The sequence below is a fragment of the Penicillium riverlandense genome, assembly GCF_028828495.1.
Source record: "Penicillium riverlandense strain IBT 135883 chromosome Unknown utg000001l_segment0_segment0, whole genome shotgun sequence".
Classification (NCBI taxonomy): Eukaryota; Fungi; Ascomycota; class Eurotiomycetes; order Eurotiales; family Aspergillaceae; genus Penicillium; species Penicillium riverlandense.
In genome coordinates this window covers 5,181,397-5,202,488 of record NW_026643194.1, presented here as the reverse complement: position 1 = coordinate 5,202,488, position 21,092 = coordinate 5,181,397, and the positions used below count along the sequence as shown (strand labels likewise).

At 51.9% G+C, this 21,092-nt stretch overlaps 9 protein-coding genes across 9 annotated transcripts; 6 read left to right on the top strand and 3 right to left on the bottom strand.

Annotated features, from left to right (window-relative positions):
- Nucleotides 1-196: 196 nt before the first annotated feature.
- On the bottom strand, nt 197-1,193 carry N7474_002106 (lipase family protein; the record flags this gene model as incomplete). The annotated part of the gene is made up of 3 exons (XM_057193521.1): nt 197-538; nt 593-926; nt 952-1,193. 3 exons carry the CDS (start codon nt 1,191-1,193, stop codon nt 197-199), a joined length of 918 nt encoding a protein of 305 aa, XP_057058474.1.
- Nucleotides 1,194-2,362: 1,169 nt separating this feature from the next.
- On the top strand, nt 2,363-4,285 carry N7474_002105 (beta-glucosidase; the record flags this gene model as incomplete). Its single annotated transcript, XM_057193520.1, has 1 exon — nt 2,363-4,285. One exon carries the CDS (start codon nt 2,363-2,365, stop codon nt 4,283-4,285), a length of 1,923 nt encoding a protein of 640 aa, XP_057058473.1.
- Nucleotides 4,286-5,103: 818 nt separating this feature from the next.
- Nucleotides 5,104-6,264, top strand: N7474_002104 (serine hydrolase domain-containing protein; the record flags this gene model as incomplete). The annotated part of the gene is made up of 1 exon (XM_057193519.1): nt 5,104-6,264. The coding sequence occupies one exon, from the start codon at nt 5,104-5,106 to the stop codon at nt 6,262-6,264; it is 1,161 nt and encodes a 386-aa protein (XP_057058472.1).
- Nucleotides 6,265-8,000: 1,736 nt separating this feature from the next.
- Nucleotides 8,001-8,682, top strand: N7474_002103 (uncharacterized protein; the record flags this gene model as incomplete). The annotated part of the gene is made up of 2 exons (XM_057193518.1): nt 8,001-8,408; nt 8,500-8,682. The coding sequence occupies 2 exons, from the start codon at nt 8,001-8,003 to the stop codon at nt 8,680-8,682; spliced, it is 591 nt and encodes a 196-aa protein (XP_057058471.1).
- A 353-nt stretch (nt 8,683-9,035) lies between these two features.
- Nucleotides 9,036-10,646, top strand: N7474_002102 (Peptidase S12 aminopeptidase DmpB domain C; the record flags this gene model as incomplete). Its single annotated transcript, XM_057193517.1, has 1 exon — nt 9,036-10,646. The coding sequence occupies one exon, from the start codon at nt 9,036-9,038 to the stop codon at nt 10,644-10,646; it is 1,611 nt and encodes a 536-aa protein (XP_057058470.1).
- A 733-nt stretch (nt 10,647-11,379) lies between these two features.
- Nucleotides 11,380-11,910, top strand: N7474_002101 (uncharacterized protein; the record flags this gene model as incomplete). Its single annotated transcript, XM_057193516.1, has 1 exon — nt 11,380-11,910. One exon carries the CDS (start codon nt 11,380-11,382, stop codon nt 11,908-11,910), a length of 531 nt encoding a protein of 176 aa, XP_057058469.1.
- Nucleotides 11,911-12,654: 744 nt separating this feature from the next.
- On the bottom strand, nt 12,655-13,404 carry N7474_002100 (GNAT family N-acetyltransferase; the record flags this gene model as incomplete). The annotated part of the gene is made up of 1 exon (XM_057193515.1): nt 12,655-13,404. The coding sequence occupies one exon, from the start codon at nt 13,402-13,404 to the stop codon at nt 12,655-12,657; it is 750 nt and encodes a 249-aa protein (XP_057058468.1).
- Nucleotides 13,405-14,104: 700 nt separating this feature from the next.
- N7474_002099 (uncharacterized protein) lies at nt 14,105-19,165 on the bottom strand (the record flags this gene model as incomplete). Its single annotated transcript, XM_057193514.1, has 2 exons — nt 14,105-19,025; nt 19,101-19,165. The coding sequence occupies 2 exons, from the start codon at nt 19,163-19,165 to the stop codon at nt 14,105-14,107; spliced, it is 4,986 nt and encodes a 1,661-aa protein (XP_057058467.1).
- A 720-nt stretch (nt 19,166-19,885) lies between these two features.
- N7474_002098 (uncharacterized protein) lies at nt 19,886-20,698 on the top strand (the record flags this gene model as incomplete). Its single annotated transcript, XM_057193513.1, has 3 exons — nt 19,886-19,951; nt 20,004-20,130; nt 20,199-20,698. The coding sequence occupies 3 exons, from the start codon at nt 19,886-19,888 to the stop codon at nt 20,696-20,698; spliced, it is 693 nt and encodes a 230-aa protein (XP_057058466.1).
- Nucleotides 20,699-21,092: the final 394 nt, after the last annotated feature.

Below are 21,092 nucleotides of genomic sequence, written 5' to 3'. Positions count from 1 at the left end.
GCATCTCTACATAGGCAGAGCGTACGAGAAAGGTTATATTGTCAGCTATATGTTCATAGCCAGGCTCTGGGTTGGCGAATATTGACTTGCTTAATCATTGCCTGTGGCTAACTTAACTAATTCACGACGTTGACCAGCATTCATTGTGTAACTGGTCTTTCAACCATGTCCACCTTCAATAAAATATTCTGACTAGTCAGACCTGCTGGCACGCTGTCGTGTTTATCATATACCACCCGTGAGCTGACATATCAAATCCCGGCTGACCTAAATTACCCATCGTATTGTCGACACCATGAATCACCTGAATGTTCGAGGTCGTAGGGTAGACCCCATTACCTGATGTTATCCAGTATTCAGGGGAGGATTGACTGTATTCTGGAACAATAACATCCAGTAAGATTGTCCTGGATGCTTGATAGAGGACTTTTGGTACCTCATCGTCGGTATGTGTGACCCGATAATTTTGTCCCGAGCCTTGGCTGGTGATAAACTCGGCAAGAGCTTTATTTCCAACCGATGGGGCACCGAAGGTATACTATATAGACCTCAGTTAGGTACACTTTTAACGGGGTTCAATTGTCATACTAACCATGTCAAGTTGATGTCCCGCTGCCTTCAAATGAGTAGTTTCTAGCGTAGCTAAGGCACCCCCAAGGCTATGTCCAGTTACAATCAGCTCAAAACTCGGATATTTAGTCCTCAATCCCTTAAGGGCCGGGTTGATAATGTCGAATGCACCGAGGGAAGCTTCCCAGAATCCTTTGTGAGCGTAGCAACCCGGGCAAAGACTAGATGCGTCAACTTGCTGGAATTCGAGGTCTGTCTCTCCATTTTCATTAGACACAGTGCCACGAAATGAAAGAACAATCAGCTTATTCGTTCGATCGACTGCGAGATATCCAGTCGTATCACCAGGTTGTAAGCTGCAAATGAGCACTTGTAAGAGACATCTCCCCCAGGATCGGGTAGGCACTGGCATACTCCCAGAAAGGATTTGTAATTTCTGTATCTGCTTTTTGAAGCAAAGGGCATTTACCAGGATCGCAATATACTGGTAACCCCGGCGATGAGACATTGTGATTAGCGCCACAATTTGCGGCAACAGCATACTCCGCCATGAGATAAAATCGGTCCAGAATATTTGGCGGTACATCTTTCCCCGTCAGTGATCTATCTTGACAAGAGACCATGTGATGTGTTGAACTTACCTCTACGTCCCACCTGTGGTAAAGCCGCACTAAGAGCTTGCCTTACAGCGACAACAGCCAAAACAAATCGAAGAGAAATCATGTTGTAATATATTGAAGTACTCTGCGAACAATGACAAGATAGATATCAACTCTTGGATATAAATAGTGGGGATAAATAACCTTGTGCCCGCTGATATCCGCTATAGCTCGGAAGCAAGACCCCTGTCACCGTAGCATTCTAGTGAGACGCTTGTGAGTCAATCATGCGGGGAACGGGTAAACTTCGGATCTCAACCCGTTCGTTATAGGCTGGCGATGGGCACTTTGACTGTCAAACTAATCCCTTTGCGCTGATGCTTTCGCTTTCGTAGCTCCCTAGCGCAAATTATTAAATCGCCGATCCGATTCATGCCCCGCGCTATGCCCACAAAATCCGATCACCAAACATCGTCTTCGGCCTACATTCAAGATTATTTCATTTGTGTCTTGAGAAAGCGGCGTGATCTTGCGCCTTTCAATATGTTCGAGGTTTTGATTTCATTATTCTGTAGTCGAACAATAAGGCGATTCAAGATATCATGCCAATCGGGCTTGCCGTTGGAACAACAAGAAGATATGCTCCAATTTAACTTAAAGGGACCAGGCGTTATGAGATGGTTAGATAGAACAACACTAGATGGACGATCACACGATGCTCATAGGCCACTCCACGTTCCTCAGACCGCAAGAACATCCAAGGTCTCACATGTAAGACACAAATAGTTACCTTCTCATCTCGTTTGCCAAGAGCACTGGCTTATTCCTGCTGTCATTAAACAAGATGGAATCTATGCACCAGGCCCGAGTCATCACTAGCACCGGACCGATTTCCTATTATGGGCAAGCTCGACGTCTGGTCTGAACTGTTTCTTCTCTTCTTTGTATCATTTTTCGTGGGCCTAAGTTGGGTGAGCCCGGGAGCTCATACCTGTCTAAGACGCTCTAGAGTGCCGAGGCCAACCCCCCTTTCTCGTCTTTATATATCTCTCGCTTTTATATGTTTCAACCATTTCATATATCCTCTAACCTTCATTGGCAGTATTCGGGACGTTAAGCGGCATACAAAATACGCACTGAGATTCGGTACCTCCTTTCCAGAGACATTCGAGAAACGAAAAACGACGAGGAGAATGACCTCCAGAATTTATGAGCTTCAGCTCACCGAGCTTGTCAGATTCCTGGCACTTCTTTTTGTCTTCTTTCCATCCATAATTGCGGGCAAGGTTGGACATCACAATGGCGGATCCTTGACTTCTACTTCTGAGTCCCTGCCGACCGTTTCTGGTAGCCACTTCTCTTATACACAAGTCACTACTGAGCGCCATGCAACTCCCTTGCCAAGTCCTCTCAAGGCCAACCCTTATGGGCCCCATTTTCACAAAGCGTCCAAGTTGTTACCCACCCTCACATATACCACTTACTCGCTAGATCGCCACGCAACGGCAACTGAGGACCGCAACCCATACGGGCAAAGCGCCTACGCTGCTATGTGGAAGACCTACTCATACTCTTCCAATGTGCCTTTCACGACTACAATGTCTCCTACTCCCATCCCCAAAAGTGAATTGGCGTATCCACCACAGCTGTATAGCCCCCTACCAGGCACAGCGGCTGGCTTGCTTTCTACACAAGAAGGAAATGCTAGCACCGAGTGTCTTCAGCTCCCTGCGGACTTTATGTGGGGCTTAGCTGGCAGCGCCTGGCAGACAGAAGGCGGGCTGATGAGCGAAGGCCGAGGCCCAAGTGTGCTGGATTTCATTGGAGCGCTGCCAAACCAAGATGGGCTCAATGACTCAGTGACGGCGAACATGCACTACTTCATGTACAAGCAGGACATCGCGCGCTTGGCAGCGGTAGGGATTCCCTACTACTCTTTCTCCATCAGCTGGACACGCGTTATACCATTCGGTGTGGCCGGATCACCTGTCAACACAGAGGCTCTAGACCACTATGACGACGTTATCAACACTTGCTTAAAGCATGGTATTACTCCAGTGGTGACGCTGCTGCACGACGACTCGCCGATTAATATCGACTATGACAATGCAACATCCTTCGGCCCGGCGTTCTTATACTATGCAAAGATCACAGTGGCAAAGTTTGGGGACAGGGTACCTGTGTGGTTGACGTACGGTGAACCCAATGGCGGCATCGGTCTGTTTTTTAAAGAATACGACACCTTCCGCACTCTACTCCTCGTCCACGCTGAGTTCTACCACTGGTATCGTAATGTGTATCAGGGTACGGGTCAGATGTCAATCAAGTTTGCAAATAACCTGGCGACGCCCCTTCGTGGACCAGGCAGTGCTGCTGATGTGCATGCCTCACTCCGCTACCAGGACTTTCTCCTGGGGATCATGGGCAACCCACTATTTCTAGGCCAACAATATCCAACGAGCGTACTGGATACCCCGAAGCTGAATTTGACGCCACTGACAGTCGCTGAGATAGCGTACATCAACGGGACGTGTGACTTCTTTGCATTGGATCCTTACGTGGCTCAGCTAGCAACGGTCCCACCAAGGCAAAATTCTAGCTACGAATCCGACGATCACCAGCAGCTGCAGGACTGCATTGCCAATCCAAACAACCCCCTATGGCCGCACTGCGCGGAAATCACTAGCATACAGCAAAATGGTTGGCCTATGGGATACTTCTCAGATGCATATAGCAAGGTGGCACCTAGCTACGTTCGCCAGCAACTTGGGTACGTGTGGAACACATTCCAACCGGAGGGTGGAATTGCCATCACTGAGTTCGGATTCAATCCTGCATTCGAAGCGCAAATTTCTGGGGATGCGCAGCGTTTTGATCTCACTCGCTCACTATATTTGCTCGAGTTTCTTGACGAGATGCTCAAAGCGATCTATGAAGACGGTGTGAAAATGGTTGGCGCCTTCGCCTGGAGCTTGTTCGACAATAATGAGTTTGGCTCTTTTGCTCAACAATATGGCGTGCAGACTGTTAATCGTACTACTGGAACATTGGAGCGCAGGTATAAGAGAAGCATGTTTGATTTTGTTGACTTCTTCCACGATCATGTCGCTTCTTGAGAGCAGGTTCAGGTACGCCCAGGACCCTCGGGCCTCGGGCCTAGCCGGACGGGTCACCTTTGTGCTTCCGATAAGCCAACTCCATTCAAGGCCTGACGGGTTCAGGTGCTTAGTATCCCAAGGGAAACTTCTCAGAGCGACTGATTGCACAATGAACATTTCTTCACTTGTACTTTGGGATGAGCAGATCTCATTGTACACTATGCTACGGACAGACCTGTAGATGAATATATTCTGAGAACCCAACTTAATGAGGACACAAGGCGGCAAAATGAGACGCGGAACGTTGATTTCATTCATTAGATGGGCTTTCGAGACTGCAGAATGTGGGAACCCAACACAACGCAGCGTTCATAGAGTGGAAAAAAGCGTGTCGCAAGCTGTTCAACCGTATGTCGCCCTCCAGCAGTCCCGGGATGTGGAGAGTTGCGAGCCAAAATAGCGTCGTGGGTAAGAGGAGCAGTCATGGGACGGCAGCATATGATTGGTTTCTGGATCATCGCGAATGCACTTACTAGAGCGTATTGGGTAATCAGATCGGTTGTGGATAATGTAGGGCCGCCAATACTTCAGCGAGTCGCGTGAAAAGAGCTAAAGGGCGGAGATAATCAATCAACCCCACCAGGGAATACACCAAACTTCGTCGGGTTAGCTGAAATCGGCAAGTCGGAGGATTCCATCAGACGGCCAAAGATCTTGAACACATATAACTCCACCACTAACCCCGCCCGAGCCTCGTCTCATCAATTCTCCCACGTCCGAGTTTCTTTCGCTGCTGCCTGGTCCATATATCTCCTCTCGTTAAACATTGCAACAAGATGACTGTCACAATACCCGAAGTCCACGGCCATTGTGATCCCATCTTTCATTCCGTCCGTGATCTTTTCCAACAAAGAATCGCTGAGGGTAACGAAGTAGGCGCCTCTCTTTGTGTGAATATTGACGGCAAGAACGTTCTCGACATCTGGGGTGGTTATGCAGATGCATCCCGGACCAAACCATGGGAGAAAGACACCATTGCAGGAGTTTGGTCTTCTACCAAGGTGGTCACCTGTCTAGCCGCCCATACTCTCGCGAACCGTGGCCTGCTCGATGTGAACGAGAAGGTGGCCACCTACTGGCCTGAGTTTTCAGCCAATGGCAAGGAGAATGTGAAGGTCTCTCATATCCTCAGCCATTCCTCTGGACTGCCTGCCTGGGAGGCCCCGATAACCGCTGAAGACATGCAAGATACAAAGAGAGCTACTGAGAGACTCGCGGCGCAAGCACCTTGGTTCACCCCCGGCGAGCGCAGCGCATACCAGCTGTCAAACCACGGCCATTTGATCGGCGAGATTGTGCGGCGCATAAGCGGCAAATCACTGACTCAATTCATCGCCGACGAGATTGCTGGTCCTCTAGGCGCCGACTTTCGCCTAGGAGTGCCGGAGGAAGATTGGCCTCGCACCGCTGAAATGATCGGTTTCGAGATACCGCCTTGGACCGACATTGATCCGACTAGTATCATGGCTAGGGCTTTGATGGGGTCCGCCTTAGCGCCTACAATTCCCAACGAACCTGGCTTCAGAAAATCCGAGAATGGGGCCGCAGGGGGATTCTCTAATGCACGTGCACTGGCGCGCATCGGATCAGTGGTCTCGCTAGATGGAGTCGTTGATGGAAAGCAGTACTTCGCTGCTAGTACGCTTGATAAAATGATGGAAGAGCAGATCCGAGGCCTTGATGCGTCTGTCCTACAATACGTCCGTTTTGCTCTTGGAGTTGCGTTGCCATCTGCTGTCGCTTCCTGGGTTCCAGAAGATGAAGGTATCTGTTTCTGGGGTGGTTGGGGAGGGTCCATGCTGATTATGGATCGCGGCCGGCGGATGACCATTGGGTATGCAATGAACAAGATGGAGAATCGGGTGATGGGGAATGTGAATAGCGAGGCGTATGTTCAAGAGATTTACAAGATCGTGGGTGCTAGCAAGAAAGTGTAGGTAGATCAGATATTAGACTAAGGCAGTATGCGTCATCTACTGGGTAGCTCCTTATAGCAAGACCACACCAAAGTTCCATCATCCTAAGTCTTCTATTTACCTATCTCTTTACATATTCTTAATCCTCTCCAACCATCGGCGCATCACTATCATTTGTCCTATAGATAACTCGCGTGTCCATGCGCTCTTCGGGCTATCAGTCAATCAATCTTCCATTTCCTACCAGCCATGTTTGGCCTACCACATAGCCTACTTAGATTTCTGGTCTAAATCTTAAGAAGAACAATCTTTCGAAGTGGCAGATTTACTCCATACAGGGCTGACTGCGAACTGTTGGTGCCCACGGAATTAATTTTGGGCGACTAAAACTGGACTGCGAGGTGGCGAGGATTAGACAGGGATCACTTGACTAAAATTACAACTTCCTAACAGAAGCTGAATATAATTGCTTAGAAATGACAGTCTAGAACGGGCTGAGCTTTGGCTTCCTGGTTAGTGAGAGTAAAAAAGACCCAGAAGAGAGTAGACTGTAAGCCTCATAATCAGTGATTGGTGTACCTGGAGACTAACGACGTAAGTAGACATAGCTAACTTGAGCTAAAAGAGAATGTAACAGAAATGTGACAGGCGTCGCTTTAAGCGCATTTTAGCCAATGGCGATTAAAATATTTCTCTTTTCCAGCGGGCAATCTTCTTCATTTAGGTCCCCGCTCCGTACTTAGTATAATTGCGGGGTCAAGAGGGGGGGCCGGTTGTAACATGCTTAAGCATTGTTACATGTAACCCTAACTTCTGAAGTGTTGGAGGACTGAATCGTCACAAGGCACTAATACATAGAATATTAAATTGCTTGCCTCGGAGAAATCCGGATCTGCAGGGGCCCGCGGCTCGCACTGCGGCTTCTTAAGTGCCCTGACTAGCAATGGTTCGGACGCCGGTGAGATGAATTTCGTTGATTGCCTTCCCCTTAAGCATCTCCGGCAATCATGTTCCCAATTGGCAGAACGTGGAGAATTTCGAGGGTTCGCGCCGTTAGCGTGAAATCTCAAGATCACCTGAGCCTATGAGGGATAGGACAGGAGAGGATGGAATACTACTGTACCTAGTTTTCCCAACACGATTTACGGCAAAGGCCTAAATGGCCGAACAGAAATTTACGCGTGAAGGGGTAAATGGTCCGATTGTTGGTTTGGCGCCAGCCAGTCTCCTCCCATGATGCTATAGACCCCTTCACATAGCGAGCCATCTCGGGTTTCGGGCTTCATAGTGTTACATCTCTCACACAAAACAGTTGATTCTTGTGGATAGTTACCTTTCTGGATGAAGATTTAACAAAGGCACGACTGAATTCCAGATCCTTGTGTTATCATATGCGTTTTCACCTTGCTAAACAATCTATCTGAAAGTCCTTTACTTATCAGGTCCGATGATTCTCCCGACTACCCTTCTGCAATGCCAAGTAACCCCTGTCAGCGCTAAGCTTCTCTTCACACCATTGTGTATGCGGTACGTCCCGCATGAGGGCCTGGCCGATGGACTAGCCGGGTGCTACTCTATAGATCCATGATATGATCAATCTTCGAGTTGCTCTTTTTAACCGACGAAGACAGTGTAGCATCTTGATGGAAGGTATAAATAGAGGGATATTGTCGTGGTAAATGGTGTTTATTACCTTGAGCAATATATCCCAATCCAATACTCTTCCCACCACTACCGATCTAAGTCAAAGACATATAATGGGTTTTATAACTACTTTTATTGCCGCCTTGGCTTGCCTTCCTCTGGCCTTCACATCTCCTATCGAGGCTACAAACAATACCCTCCAGGCTCGACAGGCTTGCACTTATGGCGGTACTTGGGAGGACTTCCCGCCTATGAGTGAATGGTGGGCTTGGGGTGACATCTTCAATGCTTACGAGCAATCCATGGTGAACGCCGGCTCAAGCTGGGACGATGTTGGCCGCATTGCCGTAGCCATTGAGGATGCTGCCGCCGCCATTGGTGTCGATGAGCGTGTCATTCTCGGAATCATTCTTCAGGAGAGCAGCGGCTACGTCGGCGTCCCTTGCACCGGTGGCGATGACTGTGGTATCATGCAGTGTGAGGGCTGCCCTGGCTACCCCGGCCAGAACGAATTGTCTCAGGTACGTAGACTTGCCTTTCCTCCTCTCTTCTCTATATTCTAATTATTGTTGCTAGTCCGACACCTCCGCCATGATTAACGGTGGCACTGAGCACATCAAGTCGAATCTGGAGGACTTCGGTAACCTCGACGATCCCTCGTCTATCTACCCTGCACTCCGTGAGTACAACTCTGGTAGTGTCGACTCAGGCGACCTGAGTGTCGCCGCGGGTGGTTACGGTGTCCCTTGTTATGTCAGCGACGTTGCGCGGCGTTTCATGGGTGAGGTTTTCTAAGCCAATTCAAGATAGAGAGAGGAGAATGAAGCAAATTTGAAGACAAGTTTTCCGATGTCAATCATAATAGCTCCCCGAAATGGACAAGTTATTTCATAGCATAAAGTACAGAGGATGTGGAGGAAGGGCCAGCAATGCGAGAAGACCTAGAGCTGTGCGGGATTGTATACCTCTCCTTTGCTAAAATGCCTCAAGCGTCGGAGACCAGACCGGTCTTACGTTCACAAAACGCGGTTTAACAGCCAATTAATGGCTCGTATCAGTCAAAAGTGGAGAGTGCGGGGTTCGGTACCTATCCGTGGACATCTTCCAGGCACCACCGTGTTATTCTCCGCACACTCCAGTTCACCACCATGCCCGTCAACCAGAAGACCGTTCAGGAAGTCATTGAGACTATCCCGGACCGCTATCGCGGACCGGGTGGCGCTATTGCCGTTCTACAGGATGGCGAGCTAGTCGGTCAGCATGTCTGGGGATTTGCAGATTTAGACCAGCGGATTCCCTTGACGCCGCAGACTCAGATGCCGATTTGCTCGATCACCAAGCAGTTTGTTTGCGCTGTGTTGCTTGATCTGGAGCGCAATCCTACGCCTGCTATTGCTGCCAAGGGAGATGTGCGGAAACAGGTTACGGATAAGTTGGCAGAATTGCTTGGTCCGGAGATCATTCAAAACAGCGGTATGACACTCGACAACCTGTACGACATGCAATCTGGTATACGCGATTACTGGGCCATGACCACTCTCTGGGGTGCGCATCCGGAACAGGAATTCTTGGTTGACAGAGACTGCCCGCCAGCTCTTGCGCGGACGAAATCTTTCCATTTCACGCCTGGGACGGAATACTCCTACTGCAATGTCAACTTCCATGTTCTCGCTCGAGCCATTGAGCGTGTGGCTGGGGAACCTTTGGACAAGCTGATCGCCGATCGCGTCCTCGCTCCAGCGGGCATGACTACTGCGCTGCTCTGCCCGCACACGGGTAAACACCCAGGGCCGTGTGTGGGCTACGAAGGGGACGAGAAGCACGGGTTCATGCCGGCCCTCAATCGCATGGAATGGTCCGGAGACGCGGGACTGGTGGCTTCGCTCACTGACATGATCGCCTACGAGAAGTTCCTGGATCGCAGCTATTCCGATCCAACTAGCTGGTACCGCGTTGCCACTGAGAAACCGACTTTTGCAGACGGTACTCCTGCGCCATATCACTATGGTCTCGGTCTCACTAGCTACTCTGGCGTCGACACGTGGGGTCACGGTGGGGGACTCCGCGGATATCGACTGCAGCGCCGACATGCACCAGCCGAACGACTCTCTGTCCTGGTCATGTTTAATCACGAAGCTGACGTCGTGACTGCGACGGAGGATATTTTCAGAGGACTCCTCAGTCTGCCACGGCCAGTGGTGCCTCCCGTCAAGCCTGCTGCCGAATGGGTGGGCACTTTCCTGGATCAAGACACTCAGTTGGCTATTACCGTGGCCAATGGTAAGAAGGAAGGGGAGATATCTATCAGCTATGCTGGCCACCCCGAGACTATCAACTTGAGTGATGCTCATCACGGCAAATCCCCCGGTATGGCCGCAACGATTGAGGGTGATTCGTTGCGCATTCATCGGTCGGAGGAGAACCGCCAACTCGATGCTCGACGGATCATCCGCGACGAGAAATTCAAGGATGCATCGCTGCAGGGTGATTACCGGTGCACTGAAATCGAGTCCACTTTCCACATTGTTGGCGAAGGAGCTATGCTGTATGGATCCTTCGATGGGTATTTGGGCCGTGGTCCTGTTGGCATGATGAAATATCTGGGCCAGGATGTATGGGTGTTTGTTTGTCCTCGGGGCCTGGATGCGCCAGCGCCAGGGGATTGGACGGTAGTGGTTCGGCGTGATGCGCAGGGGGGCGTGGCTAGGGTTAGGGTTGGGTGCTGGCTGGCCCGGGGCTTGGAGTTCACCCGCATGTGAAAGTGTAGTAGCAGACTTCTATGAGTTCTAGTTATAGATCCACTTTTTCCTTAGAGCTGTTTACCCTTGTACACGAAGAGTTCGGTCATTTTCGTTTCATTGTAGAGGGGAGAGCAGCCCCTAAACCACTACTGTCTGAAACTCTTTTCAAGCTTTTTCTCATTGTTTATTCATTTCCCCTGCGCAACAATAATAACTAGCCATTCCTGAATATCTTGGGTGTACCGCATTTATGCCTGAGGCAACAATCACTGTGGAGCCTTATCTGAGATAAGGCCGCAGTCATGGGGTATTTGGGGATTGAGTTGAATGTATGCTCATATGGACTTTGGAACATCTTCGACGCCTCGTTTCTTGATCAGGCCATACGGACATGGGAAACATCTGGAATGCCTGATTCTATTATTATCCCTTGTTGGATCTAGCAGAATCGGCTGTATCTACTCGCAGGGATGCAGTTCACCCGCATGAAGCTTAGGTCCATGCCAAGGCCGCTCTCATTCGTCATCCGCATCCGTACAGTCCCCCACGTGCGGCATCGGTTCACTCCCTCTTGTTGATTCTTATTTAGACTCTCCTTCCTCCTTTTCCCCCTTCGTTTCTCCAACATGCCCATCTCCTGCTGTCCCTGAATCATATCCTCTGTTCCTGAACACATTCCTCGCCGTGCACAGCCAGCCAACCACTGCCCTATCTCCAGACCCACCGTTATCTACAGTTGCCGAACTACACGATGATGGGGCCCCAATTCCTCTCAATATTGGCTCTGCTCCTGCTCCTGGGCCTCCAAGTCTTCGCAGCAGCTCTCCCCAATGCTGTGGCTATCAACTTCGCGCTGAAAAACAGCCGCGCGCCCGTCGCATTCAACCTCGCCTCCCCAGCATCGACCCGCAGCCAGGTTGCGTCATGGGCGTCCGCAGATCAGGACCACCACTCCACAACCAAACGCTCTTCTTTCTTCAACCCCGACATCCAGTCATCCGACGAGGAAGAACGCAAATTGACCGCCCTCCGCGAAGCAGGCTTCATGCCAAGTCCGCCGTCAGGACTGGATCGTGACTCGCCGAAAGCGATTGCAGATGCCGGGATCGACAGTCACGCCGACGCACGGACGTTTTCACCTTCTGAACTGCCTGGCCGCATGCGCCCTGACCTGAATCACCAACATGTTGTGCCATGCCTGCCATCCCTGACGTTCTTGGCGCTTTCCGCTGCCGTGGTTTGTGTCATCACTGTGCTGCGCGGAGTCAGGGGTCGGAGGTGAGCTAATGCAATATGCTTGCGCGTACTCCCTATTTGCGCAGTCATTTTGATCGGCGCAATTGGGTTTATCTATTGCGCAATCCTTTTCGCGCCCCTGTGCTGGCCATTGCGATCCAGACGCAAGCTAAGACAGCAATATTGGCTCTCGGCGTGAGTTGCGTATGGTTCAATGTGTCGCCATTATACGAACTTTTCACTCAATGGCTGTGTTTGCGGTTATATGCCTTGGCTCTGTCCATTAAAACTCGAAGGACGCACCATTGATTGTGTACCCAGGCGGGTTCTGCGCCAGCCCAGTTGACAAACCAATGCTTGCACCTGGTCCTTGAGTCCGCCATCCGACAACATTTGAAGGGTTTGAACAGCGGAGACCAACCGCTCGCGTCGTTGCCGCCTTTACCACGATCCTTGGAAGAAGTATTACACTGGAGATGTCCGCACCAGTACGGCTCGCCCTGGAAATCCGAGCAATATGCCAAGAATAACCTCATGCGCCTTTGCGATGACCTTTCAACATCCATTTGTTCTTGCTAGAACAAAATAAGAGCCAACCTCGATAGAAAGATACCCACCATCGAATAAAGACTACTCTGCTATATTGACCGCTTAGCATCTCTACCGTCCCCGTTTCCACTTGGAGGTAGGACGTCTCTATAATGCCATTAGTAGTTCCCCGGATGCTTTAAGCCACATGGATACCCCTGTCTATCGAGTATATCGACATAATACCCCCATAGTCTCATCGCTATTGCAAGTTCTTAGGCGACCACATCATAACACCGCCAACCACCTCCCCAAAATTCATAGAGAACCTTCCTCGCAGCTCGAACCCCAAACTCCGATACAACTTCTCCCCATCCCCACTCGCCTCCAACCCAACTACAACCCCATCCTCCTGCGCCCTTCGCAACACCTCACCCATGAGCATGCGCCCAAGTCCCCTGCGCTGATACTTGGACGAAACAACCACACTCTGCACATGCCACCTCTCCCCATACCTGGCCTTCATCTCATCCGACCCCCAAAACATGCGATCATCGACCTCAGCCGAGGCGTCGAATTGCCGCATAGCATCCTCATCCAGTGACCTATCCGGCCAAATGAAATTCTCAATCCTCGTGCAAAGACTATTCCACCATCTCTTGACACTGAGCCAAAAGGAAGCCTGCGCGGAAACTAGTCTCTTCGCAGCATCGTCATTGCCTAGCCTGATGAATTGCGCATAGCCAAGTGGGATCCCGGGCGCGGAGGCCGAGACTGCTACGAAGCCGATACTCCGGGGGCTCAGGTACCGGCCCCGGATCATCTGCACGAAGCGGCGGAGGAGGTCGTTTGGGTACTGATGGCGGTGGGGACAGAGGAATGCGTTTAGTGGGGAGTCGAAGTATTCTGTGCAGGCGATGCGGGCCATGGTGGGGATATCGGGGGGTGTCATCCGGCGGAGGATGAGTTTTTCGGTGGAGTCCGAAGATGGCGGGGTGTTATAGGAGTCCATCTTGTGCGATATGATTTCAATCTTCCAGGGTCAGACGAGAAGGTGTTTGCTGGTGGTTTAAATCCCCGAAGAATGTCGCTGGATATAATTCTCGGGGAACGAATGGGGGAATTGATCCACTCGTGAGTCACCCAATACGAGGGCTGGAAAATCTGAATTTGTCCTTTGCCCCTGGGTGATTGGCCGGTCCTCGCCGTAACTAGATCCCAATCTACACCTCGTCGCATCTTCTCACAGTTCCGTGTGTCTAGTAAAACAAAGCAAGCCCAATTATCGGAACCTATTCATTCCCACGTTTATCGCAGACAAAATCTGCCGCTCACCTCGCGATGCAATCCGGAAAGGATTCCATGCGCAAGGAAGAGTTCTTAGAGTACAAATGGATGCAGACAAAAATAATGGACAAGAAGGGGGAAGGAAAAGGGCCAAAAGGCTTTGTGCATGGAAAAAAAGGGGGAGACAACGGATGCCCATGACGCCTGGATGGTGCTGCAAGACAAAATAGTAAAGATGATGCAGAAGCAAGGACAGAAGTTACTCGCCCACGGATTGACATCAAAGTTTTTTAGGAGTCCACCGTGGAGTGCCAGCAGGATGGCGCCAGGGGACTCCGGAATGATAGACAAACGAAAGGAAAGAGAAAATAATCACGGAAAAAAGAGATATGTACTTGCACGGAGGTGGGGAGATATAGAATGTCTTAGGAGTCGTCGACAAGACGCTTCTGAGCCCAGGCACGCTTGGCTCCGTCAAGGAGAACTTCCATGTTACCGCTATTATCACACATACCACGGAAGAGGCCATCGGACTTGTTGATCAGCGTCCAGGGATGATCAAACTCGATGACCCGCCCATGGTCAAGAACCAGGACCTTATCGTAGTCGATGATGGTTTGCAGGCGGTGGGCGATGGTGATGATGGTGCTGTCGCGCAGCTCGCGGAGTGTTTCCTGGATCTTTGCGTCGGTGGCGTAGTCGATCGAGGCGGTGGCTTCGTCCATCATCAGCACGCGGGGTCTCTTGAGCATCGCGCGGGCAAGACAGAGAAGTTGGCGCTGGCCCTGGGAGAGATTTGACCCAGACTCCGATACGGGGGTTTCCAGGTTGTGGAAGATGTTTTTGTTGTCGGCGATGGTCGCTGTGCTGCCGTTGGGGGCGTTGGCCTCGGCCACGGTCAAAGTGCTGGATGTCATTGGGGTTGCGGTGCCGGATGTGCCTGACCCAATCAGGTGCACTCGCCGCAAAGCAGTGAAGAGTTCCTCGTCGCTGAACAGGCCGAACGGATCGAGATTGCTGCGAATGGTTCCGGTGAACAATGTGGGGTCCTGGGGCACGATGGTGATCGCCTCACGCAAGTCACGCAGCCCGATGGATCCAATGTCGACCCCGTCAATGATGATCTGACCTTTCTCGGCTTCCAGGCCACGGAAGAGAGCGAGTGCGAGGGAACTCTTGCCAGCACCCGTGCGACCAACAATGCCCACTTTCTCGCCCGGCTGGATGTTAAAAGAGACATCCTTGAGGACTGCGTCCAAGTCAGGCCGATACCGGGTAGTATAACCATTGAACTGCACTGCGCCTTGGCTGGGCCAGTCTGCCTCGGGTCGGGACTCAGGAATGATGGGTGCCGCCTCTTGATCAACGTCGAGATACTCTTTCACACGCTCAACGGAGTTCATGTTCTGTTGGACTTCCGAGTATAGACGGACAAGCCAGAGGACGTTCTCCGTGAATGTGACAGCATAAGTCAGGGAGAGACCAGCAGCACCAGCGTCGATCTTTCCGACGCTGAGAAGCACGAAAGTAGCCGAGAAGAAAGAGACCAGGGCACCAGTCCAGTCGACGCGAAGCGCCAACCACCGATTGCTGGCCCACAGGTAGATGTGTGGCCTGTTGTAGGAGTTGATGCGTTGGTGGTTGTCCACAATGAACCGAGGTCCGTCGCCATAGGCACGAATGGTGACAATACCGTTGAGCGTCTCACCGAACTGCTGGTATAGTGGACTGCGCTGCACAGACTCCAGGCGTTTGAGGTCACGGGAAGAATTCAGATATACGGCGCCAAGCGCAGTGTATACCAAGGTGATGAAAATGCCCGCGATCAAGAATCCAGGGGTGATGATGGAAATCAAAATGACGATCATGATAACGGAAGCCAGACTGTGAAGCATGCCAATCGCCACGGCTGCAACTTCCTGGTCGACCGACTCCACGTCCTTGGAGAATCGGTTCATGAGCTGGCCAAGGGGAGTCGAGTCGAAGAACCGGAATTTGGCGTGCATGACAGCCTTCAGCAGACGATCGTGAATTTTCCATGATGCATGGAGTGAGCCCCAGAACAAGACACCTTCTCGGGTAAGAGAAATTGCGATATAAAGGAAGCCCAGAAGTGCGTACATGCCCAGGTAATAGAGCACGTTGACTTCACCATCCGGAGCGCCGGTTGAGCGCGAGTTGAGCTGGGGAGGAGCCATAGTACTAAGCTTCGACACACTGCCGAGGTTGAAAGATGGCAGCTTCAGATTCGTGACAGCAGCATAGCGGCCTGCGTCATCTTCCGTGCCAACTTTCGCGCTGTGATAGGAATTTGCCCATTCCCGAATCCAGATGTTGGTAGCCACCGAGCCCAGCTGCTGCAGACAAAACACTGTGACGGCCACGATCCAGTAATACCAGGGACCCATTGACTGAAGGTACATTTTGACCACGGACCACTCAATGCTACCGGTGGTTTTGGACTCGGTCAGCTTCGAGTGCTCATCCTTCTTCCCAGCTGTACCATTGGCAGTGCCGTTCACGGCATCCGCATTCTCACCGTCCGCTTCGCGTAGACGTTCTTCTAGGTCGGACGGCACACGAGACAGGACGCGTGAGCTGGCGTGTGACTGTGGTCTGGACTTGAGGAACTCATCGCCAAGCGCTCCAGTTGCCGCAACCTCGTTCGGTGTACCCTGAGTGGTCACTCTCCCGTTCTCAAGCATGACAACGTGATCAGCGTGGGGCACGGTGAGGGCCACGTTGTGAGTGACCAGGATGCAAGTGCGGTTCATCATCAACGGCCCCGTCAGTGCTTGGTTGAAAATATGCTTGGCAGTGTGCGAGTCCACGGCAGAGAGACAATCGTCGAGCAACAGATGGCGAGCAGAGCTATAAACAGCTCGGGCGAGAGAAATTCTCTGCTTCTGGCCTCCAGACAGACTAATGCCCTTTTCTCCCACCATAGTCTGGTCGCCGGCATCGAGAATGGCAAGGTCCCGTTCCAAAGCACAAGCCTTGAGAACTGCTCGGTAGCGGCGCTCATCGTAGGGGGAGGCGAAGGTGATGTTCTCCTTCACAGTGGCGTTCACTAACCAGGCCTCCTGGGCACAGTAAGCAATGCTATCAACCAAGCCCGTTTGGGGATCAACGGGAAGATCAGCTCGGCTAGCCGCCCCGCCAGGAAGATGCACCCGCCCTTCAAGTAGTCTCATCTCGCCGAGCAGAGCCATCAGTAGAGAAGTCTTTCCAGCACCCGTGGGACCGGCGATGATGTTCAACTTCCCGACGTGGAAATCAATGTCGATATTGATCAAACGGAAAGCGTCCGTGCTATTGTCAGAGGGACCGTCTTGAGGCTGAGGTTTGGAATTGCCCCAGGTCAGAGTGGCCATGTCCAATCCGATGTGCGTAGGACCGTCGGCAATTGTGCTATCACGCAGCTGGTCGTATTTGCCGGTCTCTTCCTCGTTAAGGTACTTGTCCACACGGTCCAGCGAAACTTTGCATTCCTGAACATGCGCCACCATATCGGCTAGCTGGTCGAGAGGTACCCGAAGGAGAGAGAACATGGACAAGGCCGGGAACGCGATCGACGGCGTCAATTGCTTCTTCTCAACAACGGTATACAAGAAAAAGGACATGAAGGTAATCAGGATTGGCGTGCCATACCAGACCGTGGCAGCGCAGGACCAGAGGATATAACGCTTGCGGAGCGCCTTCAGCTCTGCCCTGCGTTTCTCATTGACGATGTCATGGAATCGCTTTTCCCAAGCAAAATACTTGATGATGCGGATGTTCTGGAGGACTTCGTTGGTGGTATGAATGCGAGCATCGGTGCCTTTGAGAATTTCGTTCTGCACTTTGTTGAACTGGCGAGCGATGACTAAATTGATCGGCAGCATCAGAACCATCAAGACGATACCAGCAAATGAGCTGAATCCCATGATTCGGTACAAAAGGGCAACCGCCATGATAACCTGCACCGGCACACTGGCCCACAGAAAGTGCAGATATGCACCGACCTCGCTCACTTTAAAGGAGTCAATGGCCATCAAATTGATGATGGTCCCGACATTTGCTTGCATTGCGGCGTCCTCCAGATCAGACTCTGGTTTATGCGTGGCCTCTGGGTCGTCACTATTTTGCTTCTTGCGGGAAAAAAGGCTCTTCTTCTTTTTCTTGTGGACGTCCTTGGTTATTGATGGTTCTTGAACAGCCTTGCGGGCAGATTCCACCGAGGAGCCAGCTTTGCGCCGCAAGGCTTTGGCATAGATTTCGCCAATGATAATCGCGCGGACCTTGACGCCCATCTTGCGACCAATGAACAGGGCTTGTCCGTCCGCCACACCTTGAACCGTGGCCGAGCAGAAAAGAAGAATTGCGTAGAACCAGGCGGCATTGGGCGTAGTCGACCGAGGATCTTCGACGTACTCGAGGATGGCCTTGAGAAGAAGACTGGGCATGAAGACAAACAGGTTCGCAAACACCGTCCAGGCACCTTGCAGCAGAATCGTAGTGGAAAAGTAACGCAGCAACTTCCAAGCCAGAGAGCCCTTCATTTGCCTTTTGCGGAAATCCCCAAGAACGTTGGCAGCCTTCTGAGAGGGAGTCAGGTTCCACACGTCTTCCAGTTCCAGTGCTTGGCGGTATCCCTTCCAAACCAGCGGGTCCAGCCAGGAGAAGGTAGCCAAGGACAACAAGCTGGCCATTGGGTGCCTTGGAGGCTCCAGGTCACCTTCACGCTCGACCAAGACCGGTTTGTTTCCGCGCCGAGTGGTGAGAGAAATCAGGAGCAGCAGCGTACCCAGACCAAATTCAATGCCGGTGAAGATAGTTGCCCGTCGGGACGTCGGATGGATAATGGCGGACCGGAAGATCATCACGTTGAACAGCCACTGCAGCGCATACAGGATAGCGGTATGGGTCCATAACCTCGGAGCAGAGAAAAGATCCATCGTCGACAGAAGGAACCTTACCAGCACCAGGAACAAAATATAGCCCCAGGATACCAGACCTGCAATGGCAGGAAAGGTCCCATGGCGGCCCCAGCCATCGGTCGACAGAATCACAATGTAGAGCGCGACCTGGCCGATCAGCGCCGCAATCTCTAATGACACAACGGCGACCTCTCCACGTGGCCGATCGATTTCCACGTGCAATTGCTCACTCTGCATCGCCTGGAAGAGCATTGCGTCGGACTCGCTTTCGGACACGCCATGGGGAGTTTCGTTCTCGGAGCCATCGTTCGCGAGGACCTTGTACGCAACACCTTTGCGGGCGACAACGTAGCGGTGGGCGAGGCGGATGATGATCAGCAGCAGGGATAGGCCGCAGGCGGCAAGCGGCAGAGCGACCTGTAAAATGCTGTGGTCACAACGCGATCAGCATGAGCTCTCCTCTTCCCCCACGGTCGCATCCGATATCGGGAAAAATACTCACTTGCGCTGGAAGCAACGAGAGACATCGTCGATGGCCCAGACGGGGCCGTGACATTGCGGTAGCATAGCCCGCGAAGAACCGGCACGAATGAGTGTTTCGGTCGCAGCTCGGCCAGAGGTGTAAGGATAGGGATTTGCGACTGAGACTAAGATATCCTCCCAGAGGTCCTCCCAATTAGCAACAGACCGCTCCTAGCACGCGAGACAAGGTTGGCATGGCAAAGTCGGATGAGGCGAAACCGGGACCGAGTGCCGTTTGGCTAGAGCTTGCCGCAAAGTAGAGGGAGAGAGATGAGGTAAGGAGGAGAGAAAAGAGACAGGAGTATCGGAAATATCCTCAGTTCGGGATGCAGATGAGTCAGTATGACTGGCACAGAGGGTAGAAGAGGGGAGAGGAGAGGAGATGCAGGGATTGCTGGATGCGGTAGGATTACTGCCTTGGGCTAGTCTGTTCCCGTTCGGGAGCCCGACACCAGAGGATAGGTGTAGGTAGGACTCGGAAGAGTGATTAGAGAGTCGAGATGGATGGGATAGATGCACGGTCGGAGTCTTGACCTCTTAACTACGACTCTCTCAAATCCATAATAGTCCGTCGGGGAAGAAGATGATACCTGCACGTCCTATACTCGCCTGCCTCCCTCCCTGTCTGACCGCCCGCCTTATCGCGTTCCCCACTTGTCTTGTTTTCCTTATCGGCGCCACTTTGTCTCTCAACGCCACTAACCCTCCTTCTCTTGCTGACTTCCTCGGTTCTCCCCCTTCCGCATCACCACCACTACTCTCGCCATGGCAGATAAAATTCTGATGCGAGAATACCAGGCACTGGGCAAGGAGAAATGGGTCAACGTCGAAGTGAGTGATTCCAACCCAACCGCAGGCAAGAGAAAGCTGACAGTATACTCAGCTACACAATGACGATATCTTCAACTGGGACGTCGCCCTGATCGTGCTGAACCCAGACTCGCTGTACTACGGCGGCTATTTCCGCGCATCCATGACCTTCCCCACGAACTATCCTTACGCTCCACCGAGTAAGTGTCACCCTCTGAGAGAGTACCTCCTGTACAACCCAACGCTCATCTGACCCATCCTCGTCTAGAATTCTGCTTCCTGCAACCCCTCTTCCACCCTAACATCTACGAAGATGGCAAGCTCTGCATCTCCATCCTCCATGCCCCCGGCGACGACGAGATGTCCGGCGAACTAGCCTCCGAGCGTTGGTCGCCCGCTCAGCGGGTCGAATCCGTCCTCATCTCCATCCTGTCACTGCTCGACGACGCCGAAGTGTCCTCGCCAGCCAACGTCGACGCCGCTGTCATGCTCCGCAAGAATCCCGAGGAGTACCGGGCGCTCGTGAAGGCGGACGTGGAGGAGTCGAGGAAGTACATTCCCGCGAGTTTTACCATGCCGACGCACGAATCGACGCTCCCAAAGGAGGATGTGGAGAAGGAAGATCCCAGTTTTTGGGCGGACAGCGATGTCGACAGCGATATTTTCGGGGGAAGTGACTCTGACGAGGAGCTGGACCTGGATCCCGATACGGGCAGTGACCTTGAAGATGAAGAAGGCGAGGACGAAGACCACGAGAAGATGGAGTAACCGGGCTCTTACTCCTTTTGTCTCCGGCGATCCGGTATCGCATTTCCGTTGCTTTTATCTTCTCTCACGTTATTAGTTTAGCATCATCGGCGCATCATCGCAAAGGACCGGTCAGCGTGGGGGCTTTGCCAGGGTTTCCGATTTACGGGCAGTCATTTTTGTTACCAGCGGCATGGAATGATACATGGCTTATTTTACTTCAATTTTCTCCTCTATTACACTCATATAGCCGATTCACTAGTTTAAACCGGTATGTCGTCCACCTCTAACTTGGGAAATCGCCATCGCCCCAGCCCGACGCGGGATATACTCTTTTCCCCACACTGAATCCCTCCGCATATCGGATCTTCCTCTTCCTATTGTTTCTGTTCTCCTAACTACCTTCCAATAATTT